The sequence below is a fragment of the Lactuca sativa genome, chromosome 4, assembly GCF_002870075.4.
Source record: "Lactuca sativa cultivar Salinas chromosome 4, Lsat_Salinas_v11, whole genome shotgun sequence".
Lineage (NCBI taxonomy): Eukaryota > Viridiplantae > Streptophyta > Magnoliopsida > Asterales > Asteraceae > Lactuca > Lactuca sativa.
Window position 1 is genome coordinate 15,910,070 of NC_056626.2, and position 18,155 is coordinate 15,928,224.

An 18,155-nucleotide genomic window follows, 5' to 3' on the forward strand; every position below is an offset into this window, starting at 1 on the left:
CGAATGTTACATAAATGATTATTAAGGTCCATACTGTAAAATGTAAATAGCTAATTACAGGGAGCGACTATGAACCTAAAGAATAAAGATGCTGCTCTGACTCTAAAAATATATACACCAAACTCCCCAAGTGTTTTGGATTTAAAGCCTTAAAGGAGCCGAACAATATATCATATGGGTACATGGGCCTATCGGGCTGTGAGAGTAAAAATAGACCCAAATATAAATTACTTTAGACTTACTTTAGCAATTTTACGGATAGAACATGGACTTATAGGCCTGTTTGGATCACAGATCCAATTCCCAACTAGTTAACAAATTGTCGATCTAAACTCTAACACACCCTGTTCATGAGTTTTAAAATTAAAAAAAGGGAATGAAACGAAACAAAAAGAAAATAAATAATGATTAGTATTCTGGAGTCGAAAGGAAATGGAAAGAAAAGGAATGAAAGTTATGTTCTCGAGTTGGAAGGAAAGGAAAGGAAAATGTCATTTTTATGTTTTTGCCTTTCATTAATTTAAATATAAAAAATCAATTACCGCCTACAATGCATTGATAGCAATCAGGATTGTAATTAATCAAAACAACAATGTGTGTAAAGAATAAACAATTTCAATTCAAAATTTTTTACCTGGTAAAGTCAAAGCCATAAGAAAAAATACAGGCAAAGAAGGAAAAGATGAAGTTGCAGACAGAAAAAATTACATGTGGAAAAAGAGATGATGAAGTCGTAGATACAGGAAGAAAATCGTAAGCTTTTTTGCTTGATGGAGAGGAAGAAGTCTCGTCGGCATGCCCTATTTGTTGAACAAATGAAGATGGGCCAAGGGTAGAAACGTCTATTTCTTTTGTTTCCTTCACAATCCGCCCAAACATGAGCGGAAAGAAGCTAAACCATTTCCTTCTTTCCTCTCCTTCTCAATCCTCTCCTCCCATTTCCTTTCCCTCTTGAAAAAAACACCCTCTTGCCTCTTAATCCTCTGCTTTCCTCCCCTTTCTCTCCTAAAAAAAACTCACGAACAAGGTGTAAAGGAGTTAGAGTGTCAGGTTACATGTATTAAGATAATTAATTGTAGACCTGGCAGTGGGACGGGTTTGGAGCGAATCGACCTTAATCCAAACCCTTTTAACAAATTCCAAAACCCGATCCAAACCCGCTCCGTAACCCGCAGGGTTTTGAATAATCAAACTCATACCCTTATCCACCGAATCAGCAGATATCCAAACCCGCCCCGTAACCCGTAGGTTTTTTGAATAATCAAACTCATTTTACTTAAATCATAAAATCACATTTGTTAAATAGAACAAATGTTGATTTAGAAAACACATTATGTACTTGAAGAGTTTCGATTGAAATTAAAATCATTATTGTAGTTACTTCCGATTGGTTTTTGACCCTCGATTGCATTGACAGAGAATAGCAATTACAAACTTTCTTCCGATTGATAAATGAATTTATTGATTTATAAATGAAATTAGTGATTATACGATGAAATATAAATGAAATGACATCATGATTCTTGGGAGAAGACTAAAAGTCTAGAAGTTGAGTCCTCGAGTATTATGTAAAACTTAGGAAATATAAAATATAAATGTATAATTCTAAAATTTATATGGGGCGAGTTATAAATGGAGCAGATCGATGATGATCCATACCCAACCATTTTAATAAAAGGGTTATCGGGTACAGGTCGTTAACAGGTAAATGGATCAAAAACTTTGCTCCAAACCCATATAATTGTTAAGGGTTTGGATCAGATCAAGGTCAAAACCCGCTCCATTGCCAGACCTAATTAATTGTATCTAGTTTAGATGTTCGCTCTTAAATACAAGATAAGCATAATCAGTATGTAGAATTATAGATAGCTTATTAACTAGGCTTTGCTCCTCTCACTTGGTGTTAACTTTAATATCATATTAGGTTACAAGCTGTGGAACCACGAGAAAAATATTTTTGAACTTTTATTAAATTAATAAGAGTATATGAAGACGTTTAATATAATTATGATTTATAAAAAGAATATAAATTTGAATAGTGTGTAAACAAAAACATAATCAATAAAAATAAGTAACATTAAGGATTTTACAAAGTATACGTCCTCGTATTTGGCATTTACAATAACAACTACTTGTTTATATCATAGATCCAAATTTAACATTGAATTAAATCCCATAGCTAAAATCTATATATTAAAATAGATAGTTCTATGTTGGGGGTGTCAAACCCAATAAATAATAGGGGTACAATAGACTCCAAATACACTGCTTTAATGCACTAAAAAGTAGTACAAGGCAAGCAAGGTCGAACCACAGAGACACGGGACAAAAGTCTATACCTCTTTGCGCAAGGTACTTTGGTCACAAAGGGGGGTTTGTTTGCAAAAGTAAATAACTAAATAACAATATACTTTAAAAGCATGCACAAAATGAAATAGATTTGTAAACAAATTGTAAAAGTGCTTCTAGTTCTAGTTCTCAATGTTGTTGTTCAACTTGATTATGACTTGATGTAATTCATGATTGCTATTCTAAGTTGGTACTGAAAGATATGAACACGCTCTAGTACCTCTCGCTTGCCAAATTATCTAACCAAAACACGCTCTTTGACTAGACCTAGCTTTACTAATTCAACCTAAACACGCTCATAGATTGCATTGAAAAACTGCATTAAGTTTTGTACAAGCTTCCCAACAATGTTCATTTCTTCTCATACGCTCGGAAGTGTGAAAACATGTGATATATGCTTTACAATAAGAAAACTTATTGCTTGTTACCAATTATTAACTCAATAGAATGATTAGGTGCCCTAAAAGTTAATTAACTGCAAAAAAATTCAATTCATGAAAGTGGCCAATCAAACACAAATCAAATTCAAGGATTCTAGTTTAAACAAAAACATAATCACTAGAATAGAATCACAAATCGAACATCAAATCATATGCTTCAAGTCAAGCAATCAACATGTTTTGAACAAAAACTAGAAACTAGGGTTTCTTAGCCACACATGGCTAAGAAAAAATCAAACAAGAATAAATATGGAATTGGAATGTTTAATCCTTACAAAAATGAAATCAAAGTGTTTGCAATGATTAGGTCTTCTCAAAAGCTCCAAGAATTCTCCCCAAAATCACCCAAGATTGCCCAAACTGCTCCCAAAACCGTTCTCTCCTTCAAAATGACGTCTCCTCCTCTTTTATTAAAGTTCACGTGACTTGCCATAAGGCCATGCATTTTTTGCATGGCCATGCCTTTTGCCCATGTGTTTTTGGCATGGCCATTTGTCTTGACCATGTGTTTTTGGCATGGCCCATGCTTTTTGCTAAAATTCCAAAAAGTCTTCACTGTTGGCTCCATCTTCAATTTGGCTTCACCACAAGTCATGTTGCTCAAATATAAGATGACAAAGGACAAACACGACCCATGTCGGTTTGACAATAATCGCGTTTCAAACATAGTCCTTTGCTATGATGACAATGCAACAATGACTCGGGTTAATGCTTTCATGTATTCTGCCATGGAATGACCGGTTCATCTTCTCCTCATGTTCCAAAGCTCCATACTCCAAGCATCCATGCATCCAAGCTCCACGTTCCATTATCCATAATGCCTACAAAATAAATCAAAAATAGTGAAGTACCAGACATTCTTAATGAAATATGCAATCGCCCTAATAATCAACTAAATGCAAGAATTATAAAGTAGAATGCTATAAAAAGACGGAAATAAACATGCAAAATAGGTGCATAAAATGCTTCTATCAAACATCCCCAAGCTTAGACCTTTCTTGTCCTCAAGAAAGAACAAAATTGAGAATCCACCTAGAGAAAACGATAGGTGATTAAAAAGAAACTAAGATGAAAAGAATGGAAGGAACGAAAAGGACTAAATGAAATTAAGAGTGCATGCATGCAATAAAAGAAGAACTAATAAAAATAACATATGTACAAAAAGATTTTTTTTTCAAACATTAATGCAATGAACAAAACAAACGAACATATTCAATCCAATTAACCTCATTATGTCATACAGTCGAAGGTGTACCTGTCGGGCCTTGAGATAACTTGACATTAACCCCACAAAGATATATAACAAGTAAAACAAGGTTTTTAGCCATTCCCTAACGCAACTCAACAAAATCAAAAGTTACAACACTTGTTCACTTTTACAGGTATGGGGTTAGCACATGGAAAAAATTATGGTCTTACTCTCGTGAACATATGTGATGCAAAATATGCTCATTTTCACTTTTCAAATCATGACAATGACCGACTCCAACTATTTGTTGACTAACAACAATCTTTTTCTAAAAGTTCCCTAATATTTACCCAGATTGGTTACATGTTTCAAACCACTTACACCAGTTAAAGTAGTTTATAGTCAGTCCCAATGTTTACAACCAAACATTTTTTCAAACACATTATTCAATTAAACTATAAACATAAATATATACAAACTATCTAATTATATTTTTCTACAAATAAAGCTCATGACTTTCTTTGAAATCTGTGTAACGGGCTTCCAACCAACACATCCAAATCAGATGACCTTAGTGTGCTAGATTTAAAGAGATCCCTCGGGTTTACTTGCCCGAACCTCAAAGGCCACAGATTGGCTTTATTTGTTATTATTAAGTTCATGACTTTCTATGGAACCCGTGTAGCAAATTTTCAACCCAATCAGTCCCAAACAATTTTGCTTTAGGCAATTAGGTGTAGAACACCCCTCGGGGTTTACTTATTCGAGTCCCAAAGGTCACAGATTAACTTAATAATATTTTTATTTATTTATTTATTTTTATCTTTTTTTTTTGTTTTTTTTAATTGTTTTCTAGGTTTATTTCCTTATATTTTAATCTTGACTCTTTTAAGGGGACTGATGTAAACGCGTAAAGACCCGTAAGTATAGTTGGAAACAATGTCCCCAAGCAGGGTATTTAGAAGGGAATAGGTAGAAAAGACTTTTTAGAGCGCTGGAGGATTTGAGTCACTGAAATTTTATATTCATTTTATGACTCTTTCGAATTTGGAGTTTGGATATGAATGAGCAATAACTCATAAGACCGATCGTGTGTTCCAAGGGCTAAACTATATCTGTCGTTATGCTTCGATGTTGATAACCTTATCATTTTTTGTTTTGCACGAGTAGCTTTGGGAGACGTGTTCGTGTGAGATTAAGTTGTTGTAAGCTTTTAAATGAAAAACGAACAAGTTCTAATCTCAAGCCACGGCTAATTTACCAATTCAACTTATTTAAGGAGATTAGGTTCCTTTAGATTGATTTTTTTATAAATTTTTTTATTTTATTTGATGCGGAAAGATAAAAATGCTAAAAACAGAAAATATTTTTAATTTTTGTTTTTTTTGTATGCTTTGAAATTAATGCATGAAAAAAATGAAAATAAGAAAAGTAAAATCTTTTTTTTTTGATGAAATGCATGTGGAGACTAACTAGAACCTAATGTACAAAGACCCCTCCCCAAGCTTAAGATTTAGCATCGTCCACGATGCTCGGAGAGGGTAGGGCAATCTACTAGCTGCGAGGGGCCCAACTCTGCATGAACTACATGGCTTGTTGTACCGTTTGTGTCAATTGTTGAACGTCAGCGCGAATGTCAGCAACAACTTGATCAAGGTGATCAAAACGCCTCATGTATATGTCGTGGTACTGAGTCGCCCGCCGGGTGTAGAAATAACGTGCAGTCTCTACTGGGGCAGCAGAAGTGGACCCCCTTGCAGTGGGAGCAATGGAGTGAGCGGGAGCAATAGGGATGTTGTCTTCGTGGTCGACAACTGGCCGCTCAGGAGCTCTCGGGATGGGCGCGGGAGCGCATGGGATGGAATTTACAGAAGTGTTCTTGGGTAGACACCACTGAGTCTGAGTGATGTCCTGCTGGAGTTGGAGAGAGCTGAAATCCCCAGCAGGAACTCGGAGATATGGCTCACCTTGCACCAACCATGTGATACTACCATCACCTTCTTTACGGAAGAAAGATGATGCTATAAGGACATTGGATGTGATGGTATTAGTGCCTTGTGTGATTTTCTCGAGGTCCGGGCGCTTGCTCTAAAAAAGCTCGACACAAGCAAGGTGGGTGGCAAGATAGGAGATAATCCCGCCACAATGAATAGGGCCCGAATCACTGGTAGAGACCTTAAGAAGTTTGGAAGCAAGGAAGGCGCCATAATGAGGTCTCTTCAAGCCGGTGACCATGCACCAAAGAATTTCTAACTCCATCTTACCGGCTATGCTAACGTCTTCTTGGGGGAAGACAAGGTTAGCAATAATTCGTAGAGCCACCCTTAAGACTGGATGGATGATATGAGATGCTTTGGCGGATCGAGCCTCATACACATCAAGTCCTGTAATTTCCTTCCAAAAGGCTTTGACCTGGGCTTTAAAAAAATTATTTTTCTCTCGCATGTAGCCTAATTTAGGACCATATGTATTGAATTTAGAAATCCCAACAAACCCACTAAGATCGTCTAGACTCGGTTTAAATTGCAAACGCATGAGACGGAATGAGAGACATTTGGCATTGTCATTGAATTCCAAAGATTGTAAGAATTCAATGGTTGTGTTTTTATACGATTCCATTGGTGCCAAAGTGAGAAGTCTCTCCAAACCGATGTTGCTAAACAATCTATGGACGCCATCATAAACTCCTAGTTCTTGGAGAGTGGGAATATCTACAAACCGTTGTTGAGAATATTCGCGGTCCTTGAGGTGAAGGAATCGCTCACGGTGCTCAAGAGAGTTGTGAATAATGGTGGTGACACCATATTTGGATTCCAATTGTTCTTTTGGTTGTGGGTTTTTTCATTTTGGCATGATGACAAACCGGATTTATGACAAACGGGTGGTGCCCAAAAATGATAACAAAACTAGACAAGCACGAATGAACAATTGTATGAAGCACAAGAATGGATTCACAACTATTCCAACCAAACAATTTTAAATTCAATGCGTAAAACTTGAGATATGGAAGGAATGTACCATTTGAACGCTTGGATTTGTGGTGTTGGCTTGTATTAATCACTTCATCTTCAACCTCAAGAAGGCTTGAACTCTTCAATGGTGGAATGTCCAATTGGAGATGAAAGCTTATAATCTTCCTTCCAAAAGCACCTCCCCAAGCTTGGTCTTGAACCCTATATAAGAATTTTTGAAACCCAATACAAGAATTAATTCAAACTTTACAAAAATCAAGAACTAGGGTTTATAGGGTTTATGAAGGAAGATTCGATTTTTTACCCACTAATTGATGAATTCGATCTAGATAATGAAGATGATGAAGTTAGGAACTGATAGTAATATACCTTGGTGGCTTAATCTTGGATTAATTGAAGAAGAAAATCGAAAAATTGATTAGGATTTTGGAGGGTTCTCAGTTAAAGAGTAAGGAGGAGGGGAAGCAAACGCACGATCGTGAGGCCCAATTTGCTCGATCGAGGTTGTGCTTGGCTGTTTTGATTCGTCCGTGAGTCTTGGCCGTGCGCTTTTCTAAAGAATTTCAGGGGCTGTGCGTTTTTCGTAATCTTTCCTTGATCAAATCGCACGGGCCATGTGTAGGCCGTGAGTTTTAAGCTGGTCCATCCATGCGATTGTTAACTCTTGGCCGTGCCTCTTTTCTTTTTCTCTGCTATGGGACGCACGGTCTAGCCCTAGCCATGCGTTTTTCCTTTCAAGCCCATGCAAGATTTTTTTGTTTTTTTAAAACCTCGATGGCATGGCACAGGTAAAAAAAATGATCGTGCGATTTAGGGGTAGCCCATGCGATTTTATGTGACCCATGCGTTTTCTTTCTGTAAACCTCAAATCACCTTTTTTTTTCAAAACCAAATTTTCCTTGAGCATTAGATAGGAAAGTTATTTATGCGGAACCCTCGAAAAGACGTAAAAACATTGCAACATGGATGAAATAAATCAAAATAAAGAAAATAGAAAGAAATACTCCCGAGTTGCCTCTCGGTTAGCCGTCCTTGTTTCAAGTCTTTGGCTCGACTTTGCCCTTTAGATTCACTCAATGTAGTCCGGGCGTTCTAAGCTATCAACCTCCATGTCTTTCTCTTGGAAACCTTCATAGAAAACCTTTTACCTGTGGCCATTAACTTTGAACACTTTTCTAGTTTTGTTACTCTTAATCTCACCTGCACCATGATCAAATACATTAGTAACAATGAACGGTCCCACCCACCGGGACCGTAACTTACCGGAAAACCATTTAAGTCGAGAGTCATAGAGTAATACCTTTTGACCAATCTCAAAGGTCTTACGGGAGAGGTACTTATCATGGAATTCTTTGGTCTTGTCTTTGTAGATGTGTGAACTCTCGAATGCTTCATTTCTTATCTCCTCCAACTCTTGGATCTCTAACTTTCGATGAACACCCGCTTCATCAATCTTCATGTTTAGCTTTTTGACAGCCCATAAAGCTTTGTGCTCGAGTTCAACAGGAGGTGACAGGCTTTTCCAAACACAAGTCTATAAGGTGACATCCCAATTGGAGTTTTATATGCAGTTCGGTATGCCCAAAGAGCATCTTCTAATCTCAAACTCCAATCTTTGCGGTTTGTGTTCACTGTTTTCTCAAGTATGGACTTGATTTCTCTGTTTGACACTTCAGCTTGTCCATTTTTTTGCTAGTGATAAGCTGTGGACACCCGATGTTGGACCCCATACTTCTTGAGAACTGATCCAAGAGTTTTGTTGCAGAAGTGTGTGCCTCTGTCACTGATCAAGGCTTTTGGAGTTCCGAACCTAGATAAAATGTTAGCCTTGACAAAATCTACAACTTTAGCATCATCAGTTCTTGTTGCCTTTGCCTCTACCCATTTGGAAACATAGTCAACAACCAAAAGGATGTATAAATTCCCAAAGGATGAAGGAAAAGGACCCATAAAATCAATACCCCATATATCAAATATTTCACAAACCAAGATGGGGGTTAAGGGCATTTGGTTTCGGGAACTCAAAGAACCAGTCATTTGACATCTCTCACAACTTTTACAAAAAGTGTAAGAGTCATGAAAAAGTCGGGGCCAATAAAATCCACAGTCTAAAATTTTCCTGGCAGTTCTTTGAGGACCAAAATGCCCTCCACAAGCATAACTATGACAAAAGTTGAGAATAGTTTGTACCTCATGTTCTTCAACACATCTTCTTATTACCTGATCTGCACAATGTTTCCAAAGGTACGGTTCATCCCAAATGTACCTTCTCGCATCTTTCTTGATTTTATCTCTTTGTGACCTCGTGAGGTTGGGTGGGAACTTTCACGTGACCATGAAGTTGCATATATTCACATACCAAGGTGGTGTTTGGATAGCAAACAAGTGCTCGTCCGAGAATGTGTCATGGATGGGAGTCGCATCTTCGGGTGGATCTATTCGGCTCAAATGATCGGCGACTAGGTTCTCTTTCCCGCTCTTATCTTTGATCTCAATATCGAACTCTTGCAAAAGCAGCATCCACCGTATTAACCTCGGCTTCGAATCTTTCTTGGTAAGTAAGTTCTTTATGGCTGCATGGTCCGAATATATGATCACTTTAGTTCCAAGGAGGTATTGTCGGAACTTCTCTGGCGCAAAAACAATAGCGAGCAACTCTTTTTCTGTTGTGGTGTAGTTGCATTGTGCACTATCAAGGGTCTTTGATGCATAGTAGATGACATGGTGTGCTCGATCCACATTTTGACCCAATACTGCCCTACAACCGTGTTGCTCGCGTCGCACATGATCTCAAACAGGAGATCCCAATTAGGTGGTTGGATGATTGGAGCGGAGGTGAGTAAATCCTTCAAACGATCGAAGGCATCCTTGCATGGCTGAGTGAACTCAAATTCAACATCTTTTTGGAGTAGTTGACACATCGACGCTGTAATCTTTAAAAAATCTTTAATGAACCGCCGATAGAAACCTGCATGGCCAAGAAACGAACGAACTTCCCGAACATTTGTCGGGTAAGGAAGACTTTTGATAACATCTATCTTGGCTTTGTCAACTTCCAAGCCTTTTCGGGACACAATATGACCTAGAATCAATCCTTTGTCCACCATGAAATGGCATTTTTCATAGTTAAGCACAAGATCTGTGTCAATGCACCTTTGCAAAATTTTTGTTAGATTGATCAAACATTCATCAAAGGAGTTTCCATTGACTGTGAAGTCATCCATGAAAACTTCAATGATGTTTTCAACATATTCAGAAAAAATGCTCACCATGCATCTCTGAAATGTTGCGGGTGCATTTCATAGACCAAAAGGCATACGCCTATAAGCAAATGTGCCAAAGGGACAAGTGAATATAGTTTTCTCTTGGTCTTCCGGGGCTACCAGAATTTGATAAAAACCTGAGAAACCATCCAAGCAATAGTAATGAGATTTACCCGCCAATCTCTCTAGCATTTGGTCAATAAATGGCAAGGGAAAATGGTATTTTCTCGTTGAGGCATTCAACTTTCTATAGTCAATACAAACCCTCCACCCGTTTTGCACACGGGCTGGCACCAAATCTCCCTTAGAATTCTTCACAACTGTGACCCCGACTTTTTTCGGGACTACCTGGACGGGGCTCACCCATTTACTATCTGAGATAGGGTAGATCATACTTGCATCCAAAAGCTTCATGATTTCTTTCTTTACCACCTCCATCATGGGTGGATTCAATCTTCTCTGTGCCTCTCGAGTTGGTTTGAAGTCCTCCTCCATGAGGATCTTATGCATGCACAAGGAAGGGCTCAACCCTTTTATGTCAGCAATTGTCCACCCAATAGCTTTCAAATACTTTTTTAGCAAAGTCTCCAACTCATCTTCTTCTGCAATGGACAGCTTGTTGGAGATAATGACAGGCAAAGTCTTCTCTTCCCCAAGGTATGCATACTTCAAATGATCTGGAAGAGTCTTCAATTCTAGCTTAGGTGCCTGCACAACGGAAGGAAGAAGTTTTGTGTTAGAAATGGGCAATTTCACATTGCTATTATCATACCTCATTTTCTTCTTTTCTTCCATGCTCTCCACAATTTCCAGCAACTCTTCATCTAACTTGAAATTTTCTGCAATCTCTTTGACTGAATTGTTATCAAAATTCCTGCTTAAAAGTCAAAACTAACTCCAACAAATCATGGTTAGTCAACTCAAAACACTTTTCAGTCAAAGGTTGGATAATATCAACAAAATTTATGCAATGAACATCACTTGGGTACCATTGTAGACATCAATTTTTGTTCTTGCTATTTTCAAGAATGGTCTACCTAAAAGTATGGAACTCGAGGATGGATGGTCATCATCTCCCATATCAAGCACATAAAAATCTGCAGGAAAGACAAGCTCATTAACTTGCACCAAAACATCCTCTAATACACCTTTTAGGTGTACTATAGAACGATCTGCAAGTTGGATGATCACCCCTGTTTTTGTTAAAGTGCCTATGCCAATAGATTTATAAACAGAATATGGTAAAACATTAATTGAAGCTCCTAAATCTAGCATAGCACGGGGGACATACAAGTTTCCCAATTTGCAAGGAACGGTGAAAACACCTGGATCCTTGCACTTTGGGGGCATCCTTTTCTGCAAAACTACAGACACATTTTCACTTACTTTCACTCTCTCATTACCTCACAGCTTCTTTTTAGATGTGCAAAGTTCCTTAAGGAACATAGCATATCTAGGTACATGTTTGATCGCATCTAAGAGAGGGATGTTGACTTCAACTTTCCGGAACATTGCCATGATTTCACTATCTTCTCTTTTTTTTTGTTGCTACTCAATCTTGATGGAAAAGGTGGTGGTGTGATCTTTGCTTCTTTCTCTTTCGACTTCTTTTTCTCCACCATTTCTTCTTTCTTTTCATCCTTCTTTGGTGGTTCTTCTTCACCAACTCCTATTCTTCTTCTTCGGGCCGTCATATTTCTTTCCACTCCTCAAGCTAATTGCACAAGCATTGTGCTTTGGGTTCTTTTCAGTTTGAGGAGGTAGCTTTCCTTGATTCTCCATTTTGCTCACCGATTGAGCAAGTTGTGCCATTTGTTGCTCAAGATTCTTGATGCTTGCCTTGGTCACTTGCTGAAAACTTTGGGTGCTGGTGGCAAGGCTTTTGACTATGTCTTCTAAGGACATACTTGAGGATTCAGCTTGTTGAGGAGGAGGTTGTAGTTGCCTCGGTTGGTAATTTTGTTGTGGGAATGGAGGTCTTGCTTGGTAATGGGGTGGTGGTCTTTGTTGATAGCCCATGTTTTGGTTGTTGTTCCACCCTTGATTGCCTCGGGGCTGATCATAAGTTCTTTGATTATGCCCGGAATAGCCTCCTTTAACATTTGCTTCTTCATATTCTTCTTCTTGCAATTGAGGACACATATCAGTTGGGTGTCCCACTTGAGTGCAAATGCCACAGGGACGGGGTGTGGATTGCACACCTTTGTCCTTAGCAAGCATCATTACCACCTTAGTCAACTCGAATAGTTGAGCTTCAATTTGAGGAGTGTGCACCTCTTTTACACCTTGAGGTGCATCTGTGTACCAGTCTTCATCTTGACTAGTATGCTTTGAATCCTCCACCATGTTTTTTATGAGATCCCAAATCTCCGTTGGGGTCTTGTCTGTCAAAGATCCTCCACTTGAAGCATTAAGAAGTCTTCTTTCCCAAGGAGTCATGCCTTCAATGAAGTATTGGAGGATTTGATACTCACTAATACCATGCTTTGGGCAACGGGCACAAAGCTTTTTGAACCTCTCCCAATATGCATGAAAGACTTCTCTCTTGTGTTGTTTGATCCCAATTATCTCTCTTCTTAGGGCTGAGGCTTTTATTTCTGGGAAGTATTTGTCTAAGAAGAGGCGTGCAAGATCTACCCATGTGTTGACCGTCCCCGGTGGAAGGTCATAAAGCCAATCTTTTGCTGAGTCTTGCACTACGAAGGGGAATGCCCTAAGCTTGATTTGGTCTTCAGTGACATTGTGTGGTTTCATGCCAACACACGCAACATGGAACTCCGTGAGGAACTTGTGGGGATCTTCATTTTCTAAGCCTCTAAATGTTGGGAGTAAGTGAATGAGACCGGATTTCAATTCAAGGTTTGTGGCTGCCGGATAGGTGATGCAAAGAGGTTGTTGAGTAACCTCTTTCCTCGCCCATTGGCGAAGGGTTTGTTCGGGTGGTGGATTTGGAGGTGGATTCCCTCCATGGTTATCTCCCATGGTATGAGTAGTGGTTGAAGTTTATGTGGGTGTAGTGTTTGGGTTGTGATGAGTAGTTGAAGAGGGTGGGGTGGTATTTCTGGATGAGGATGGTTGAGGTGAAGGTGATGGACTTTCTACTTCGGATGCGGACACACTTGAGAGGGGAATATCCTCCCAAATGTTAATGACCGGGGGATTGGATGATGAAGAAGTACCGGAAACCGGTTGCCTCTTACGAAGCTTGGCTTGCTTCCTTAACTTCTTTGCAGTCTTCTCTATCTCCGAGTCAATTGGCAGTGGTGTACCTGTACGAAAAGATCTAGGCATAAACAATTAGTAACACCGGGCCCCCACAACGGCGCCAATTTTTTAGGGGTGTCAAACCCAACAAATAATAGGGGTACAATAGACTCCAAATACACTGCTTTAATGCACTAAAAAGTAGTACAAGGCAAGCAAGGTCGAACCACAGAGACACAGGACAAAAGTCTATACCTCTTTGCGCAAGGTACTTTGGTGACAAAGGGGGGTTTGTTTGAAAAAGTAAATAACTAAATAATAATCTACTTTAAAAGCATGCACAAAATGAAATAGATTTGTAAACAAATTGTAAAAGTGCTTCTAGTTCTAGCTCTCAATGTTGTTGTTCAACTTGATTATGACTTGATGTAATTCATGATTGCTATTCTAAGTTAGTACTAAAAGATATTAACACGCTCTAGTACCTCTCGCTTGCCAAATTATCTAACCAAAACACGCTCTTTGACTAGACCTAGCTTTACTAATTCAACCTAAACACGCTCTTAGATTGCATTGAAAAACTGCATTAAGTTTTGTACAAGCTTCCCAACAATGTTCATTTCTTCTCATACGCTCGGAAGTGTGAAAACATGTGATATATGCTTTACAATAAGAAACCTTATTGCTTGTTACCAATTATTAACTCAATAGAATGATTAGGTGCCCTAAAAGTTAATTAACTGCACAAAAATTCAATTCATGAAAGTGGCTAATCAAACACAAATCAAATTCAAGAATTCTAGTTTAAACAAAAACATAATCACTAGAATAGAATCACAAATCGAACATCATATCATATGCTTCAAGTCAAACAATCAACATGTTTTGAACAAAAACTAGAAACTAGGGTTTCTTAGCCACACATGGCTAAGAACAAATCAAACAAGAATAAATATGGAATTGGAATGTTTAATCCTTACAAAAATGAAATCAAAGTGTTTGCAATGATTAGGTCTTTTCAAAATCTCCAAGAATTCTCCCCAAAATCACCCAAGATCGCCCAAAATGCTCCCAAAACCGTTCTCTCCTTCACAATGACGTCTCCTCCTCTTTTATTAAAGTTCACGTGACTTGCCATAAGGCCATGCGTTTTTGGCATGGCCATGCCTTTTGCCCATGTGTTTTTGGCATGGCCATTTGTCTTGACCATGTGTTTTTGGCATGGCCCATGCTTTTTGCTAAATTTCAAAAAGTCTTCACTGTTGGCTCCATCTTTAATCTGGCTTCACCACAAGTCATGTTGCTCAAATATAAGATGACAAAGGACAAACACGACCCATGTCGGTTTGACAATAATCGCGTTTCAAACATAGTCCTTTGCTATGATGACAATGCAACAATGACTCGGGTTAATGCTTTCATATATTCTGCCATGGAATGACCGGTTCATCTTCTCCTCATGTTCCAAAGCTTCATGCTCCAAGCATCCATGCATCCAAGGTCCACGTTCCATTCTCCATAATGCCTACAAAATAAATCAAAAATAGTGAAGTACCAGACATTCTTAATGAAATATGAAATTGCCCTAATAATCAACTAAATGCAAGAATTATAAAGTAGAATGCTATAAAAAGACATAAATAAACATGCAAAATAGGTGCATAAAATGCACCTATCATTCTATGTAATTCTGGTGGTAGGAACAATTATCGGGCCAAGCATCATCCTTAAAAGCCATCCAAGCCAAATAATAGATCGCTTAATCAACAAAATAAATTACCATAATCGTATATGGTAATCCAGTTAGAATATGTTTTTAAAAAAATCAAGAAATGGACAATTTATTAGAATATTTATCACGTTGATAAAAATCATAACAAAGTGCAATAGATTGAATGGATAGTTTAAAACAGATATAAAAAAATGAAGCCTTGATTTTGAGATTAACAAAAGGAAACAAAATTCAAAAGGATCGAGAAGTTTTAAAAGTAACATATCTAAAAAAACAGTTGAATAAAATCCAAAAATAACAAGGTTTTAAAAATAACTCATGTTTTTCGAAAGTTTGGATGTAATTTCGCAAAACTTCTAAATTTACGGTTTATTTGCATTTTGCAAGTCAACCCTACAAAAAGAATATTCTTAATTTAATTAATTAATTAATTTATTATTATTATTGTTATTTTTTTGCATTTACATGATTATTTTTCAAACTGACTGACATTTTATGCATTTTGCAGGTAATTTAATAGTTAGGACTTGTAGAATTTAAGGCTATTTTACAACTCTTTGACTAAATCTTGGAAAAAAACCTACCTTTTTATCTGTTCTTTATCACATTTGTCATGTTTGGTGAATTATTTAAAACAAAATTTGTGATATACCTGGATAGATAGTACAATACATAGTTCAATCCTAAAAGAAAAAAAGATACATTTTGACATTTAAGATCAAATCTTAATAAACAAAGAGTTATATAGCAAACATGAAAACATAAATGTAGATAATCAAGAAAGCAGTGATGCAAAAACCAAAACTAATCAGAATAATGACGTCTCTTCCCCTTACCTCTCTTGTGTCTCCTGTCATCATCATCATCTTCATAATGCCTTTTCTCTCTCCTTTCATGTTTCCTCTCATCTCTCTTTGTATTTGCACTTTTGGGTGCCTCCATTGTCACCACAGGCTGCAATATGAACTTGACTCTTCTCGTGCTTTAGGTACCCTCTAGTATAATTTTAAACAAATGTTAAAACTTTACAACCCTAAAAACATAAATAACATACTAATATTTGGTATTATGGATCAGAAACTTACTTGGCAAAACCTAGACCTTGAACATGAGCAGCCTCAGCATAAACTGCTCCCAAATCTTCAGCAGTAGAACCTCTCTTCACAAGTTCAGAAAATTCATGTTTATCAATTTTAGTAACTTGAGGTTTTGAAGAACGCTTGGGAGTTAAACCCAATGCCTCCTTCATGGCCAGATATTCTTATTCCTTGATCCTTCTTATCTCTTCTTTTGTAACTTCCATGCCTGCTTCTTTTGACTTTTTATCTCTAGAATACATTTAGAAGGGTGGTTAATAGTTGCTATAAACTTCAAATCGCAGGAAAAGATCGAAGAAATCTTGCAATTTAAGTTTAACAAAAGGAAGGGTATGATTCAACAGTAGAGAACGATTATCCATAATCCCTGGGCAGGTTTTTGTTCAATTTAAGTTTGTATTCCTTTATAATATCAAAACCTAAAGTTTCATGAAATGGTTCTTTAGTTGATTCATGGAAAAAATATGAAATATTTCAAACTGAAACATAACTACAATCAAATGAAAGAAAATATAAACATACAAAACCCAAATTTAAAGACAAAGATGAACATAAACCCATTCGATGATGACCATCAGAAACAAATCGATGGAGAAATTGAAACCTAGATGATGAACATAAATCATCTCAATGGAAAAACTGTGTATGTAAACTATAGCAGAGAATCCAATTGAAAAGACTTACAATCGTGAAACAACTTCAAGTATTTTTTTAGATTGAATCATCAAGATACCTGTGAAACCTGCAATTCAGTGAAGTTAAAGAAGAAAGTGTGCAACCACAGTTTATAGGAATTGATTTGAAGATGATTTCGTTTTAGAACCTAACTTCGTCCAAAACCGTTGATTTGGAATTACTTGTGACATTTGGGTATTTCAAATTTGAATTAATATATGGTTTTCGAAATCAAGAAGGTCAAATTAAACGGAATAGATACGTGATTTATGTGATTTGTAGAATGGGATAAAGACTAAAAGGGTAATATATTTTTGATTTGTACATATTTAGTTACTGAGTTTTTTTTCGTCCACATTTACCCATTCAACTTGTTAAACTGTACACATTTAGTTCATTATGACTGGTTAATCCAAGTTAGCCGGTAAAAATGACTTAATAGGGTAATATATTTGTCACTTTTTACACATTTAGTCCTTAATATTTTTGTACACATTTAGTCCTTAATATTTTTTTGTTGCAAAATAAGTCAATTTTGTTTTTGTATTCATTCAGTACTTACGAATGATTTCTTTAGGTTTTTCTCACGACATCTTATGTGGGATAGCCATATGGTGGTGGGATAGGTGGAGGTGGTCTTGCTATATGTTGTAGGACAAGTTACCTGGTGCGGGCCTGCTATAAGCTATAGGCACAGAGACTCGAGAAGAGCGGTTGGGTTAAGGCGGCATGCCAACAAACCCTGGGTATTCCAGTCCGATGACTGATTGGGCCAAGGCATTCCATTCTGATGAGTGTGGGTCCATTATGCATGATAATACGTTTGTTGTATCAGGTATTTTGGGGGAAACTCACTAAAATTTGTGCTTACCCAATTGTTTATGTTTTCAGGTTGGTCGTAGGAAGGAGAATGCATGACTGTACACACTCATCAACAATATTGAGGATTTTGCGTTTCTTATATTGCTCTGATTTTCGATAAATGTATTTTGGAATAAACGTTTTTTCTTAATAATGGATTTATAATTAGGGAGTTTTGCCTTATTTAAAAATGAATTTTTTTTGTTGTGAAAATGAGACATTACACATAAACATCAACAGCCTCACACACTTCATCAATGATTGTCCCACGTAAGATGTCGTGAGAAAAACGTAAAGAAAACATTCATAAGTACTGAATGTGTACAAAAACAAAAACGATTTATTTTGAAACAAAAAATATTAAGGACTAAAT

General features: G+C 37.2%; 1 protein-coding gene and 1 pseudogene across 1 annotated transcript; both read right to left on the bottom strand.

Moving 5' to 3' along the window:
• Nucleotides 1–11,872: 11,872 nt before the first annotated feature.
• On the bottom strand, nucleotides 11,873–13,195 carry LOC111880407 (uncharacterized). Its single transcript, XM_023876838.2, has one exon. The coding sequence runs from the start codon at nucleotides 13,193–13,195 to the stop codon at nucleotides 11,873–11,875; it is 1,323 nt and encodes a 440-aa protein (XP_023732606.2).
• Nucleotides 13,196–15,953: 2,758 nt separating this feature from the next.
• On the bottom strand, nucleotides 15,954–16,488 carry LOC111880415 (uncharacterized; annotated as a pseudogene).
• Nucleotides 16,489–18,155: the final 1,667 nt, after the last annotated feature.

Coding starts and splice junctions, on each gene's coding strand:
- LOC111880407 (XM_023876838.2), bottom strand. CDS start 13,195: ATGGGAGATAACCATGGAGGGAATCCACCTCCAAATCCACCACCCGAA.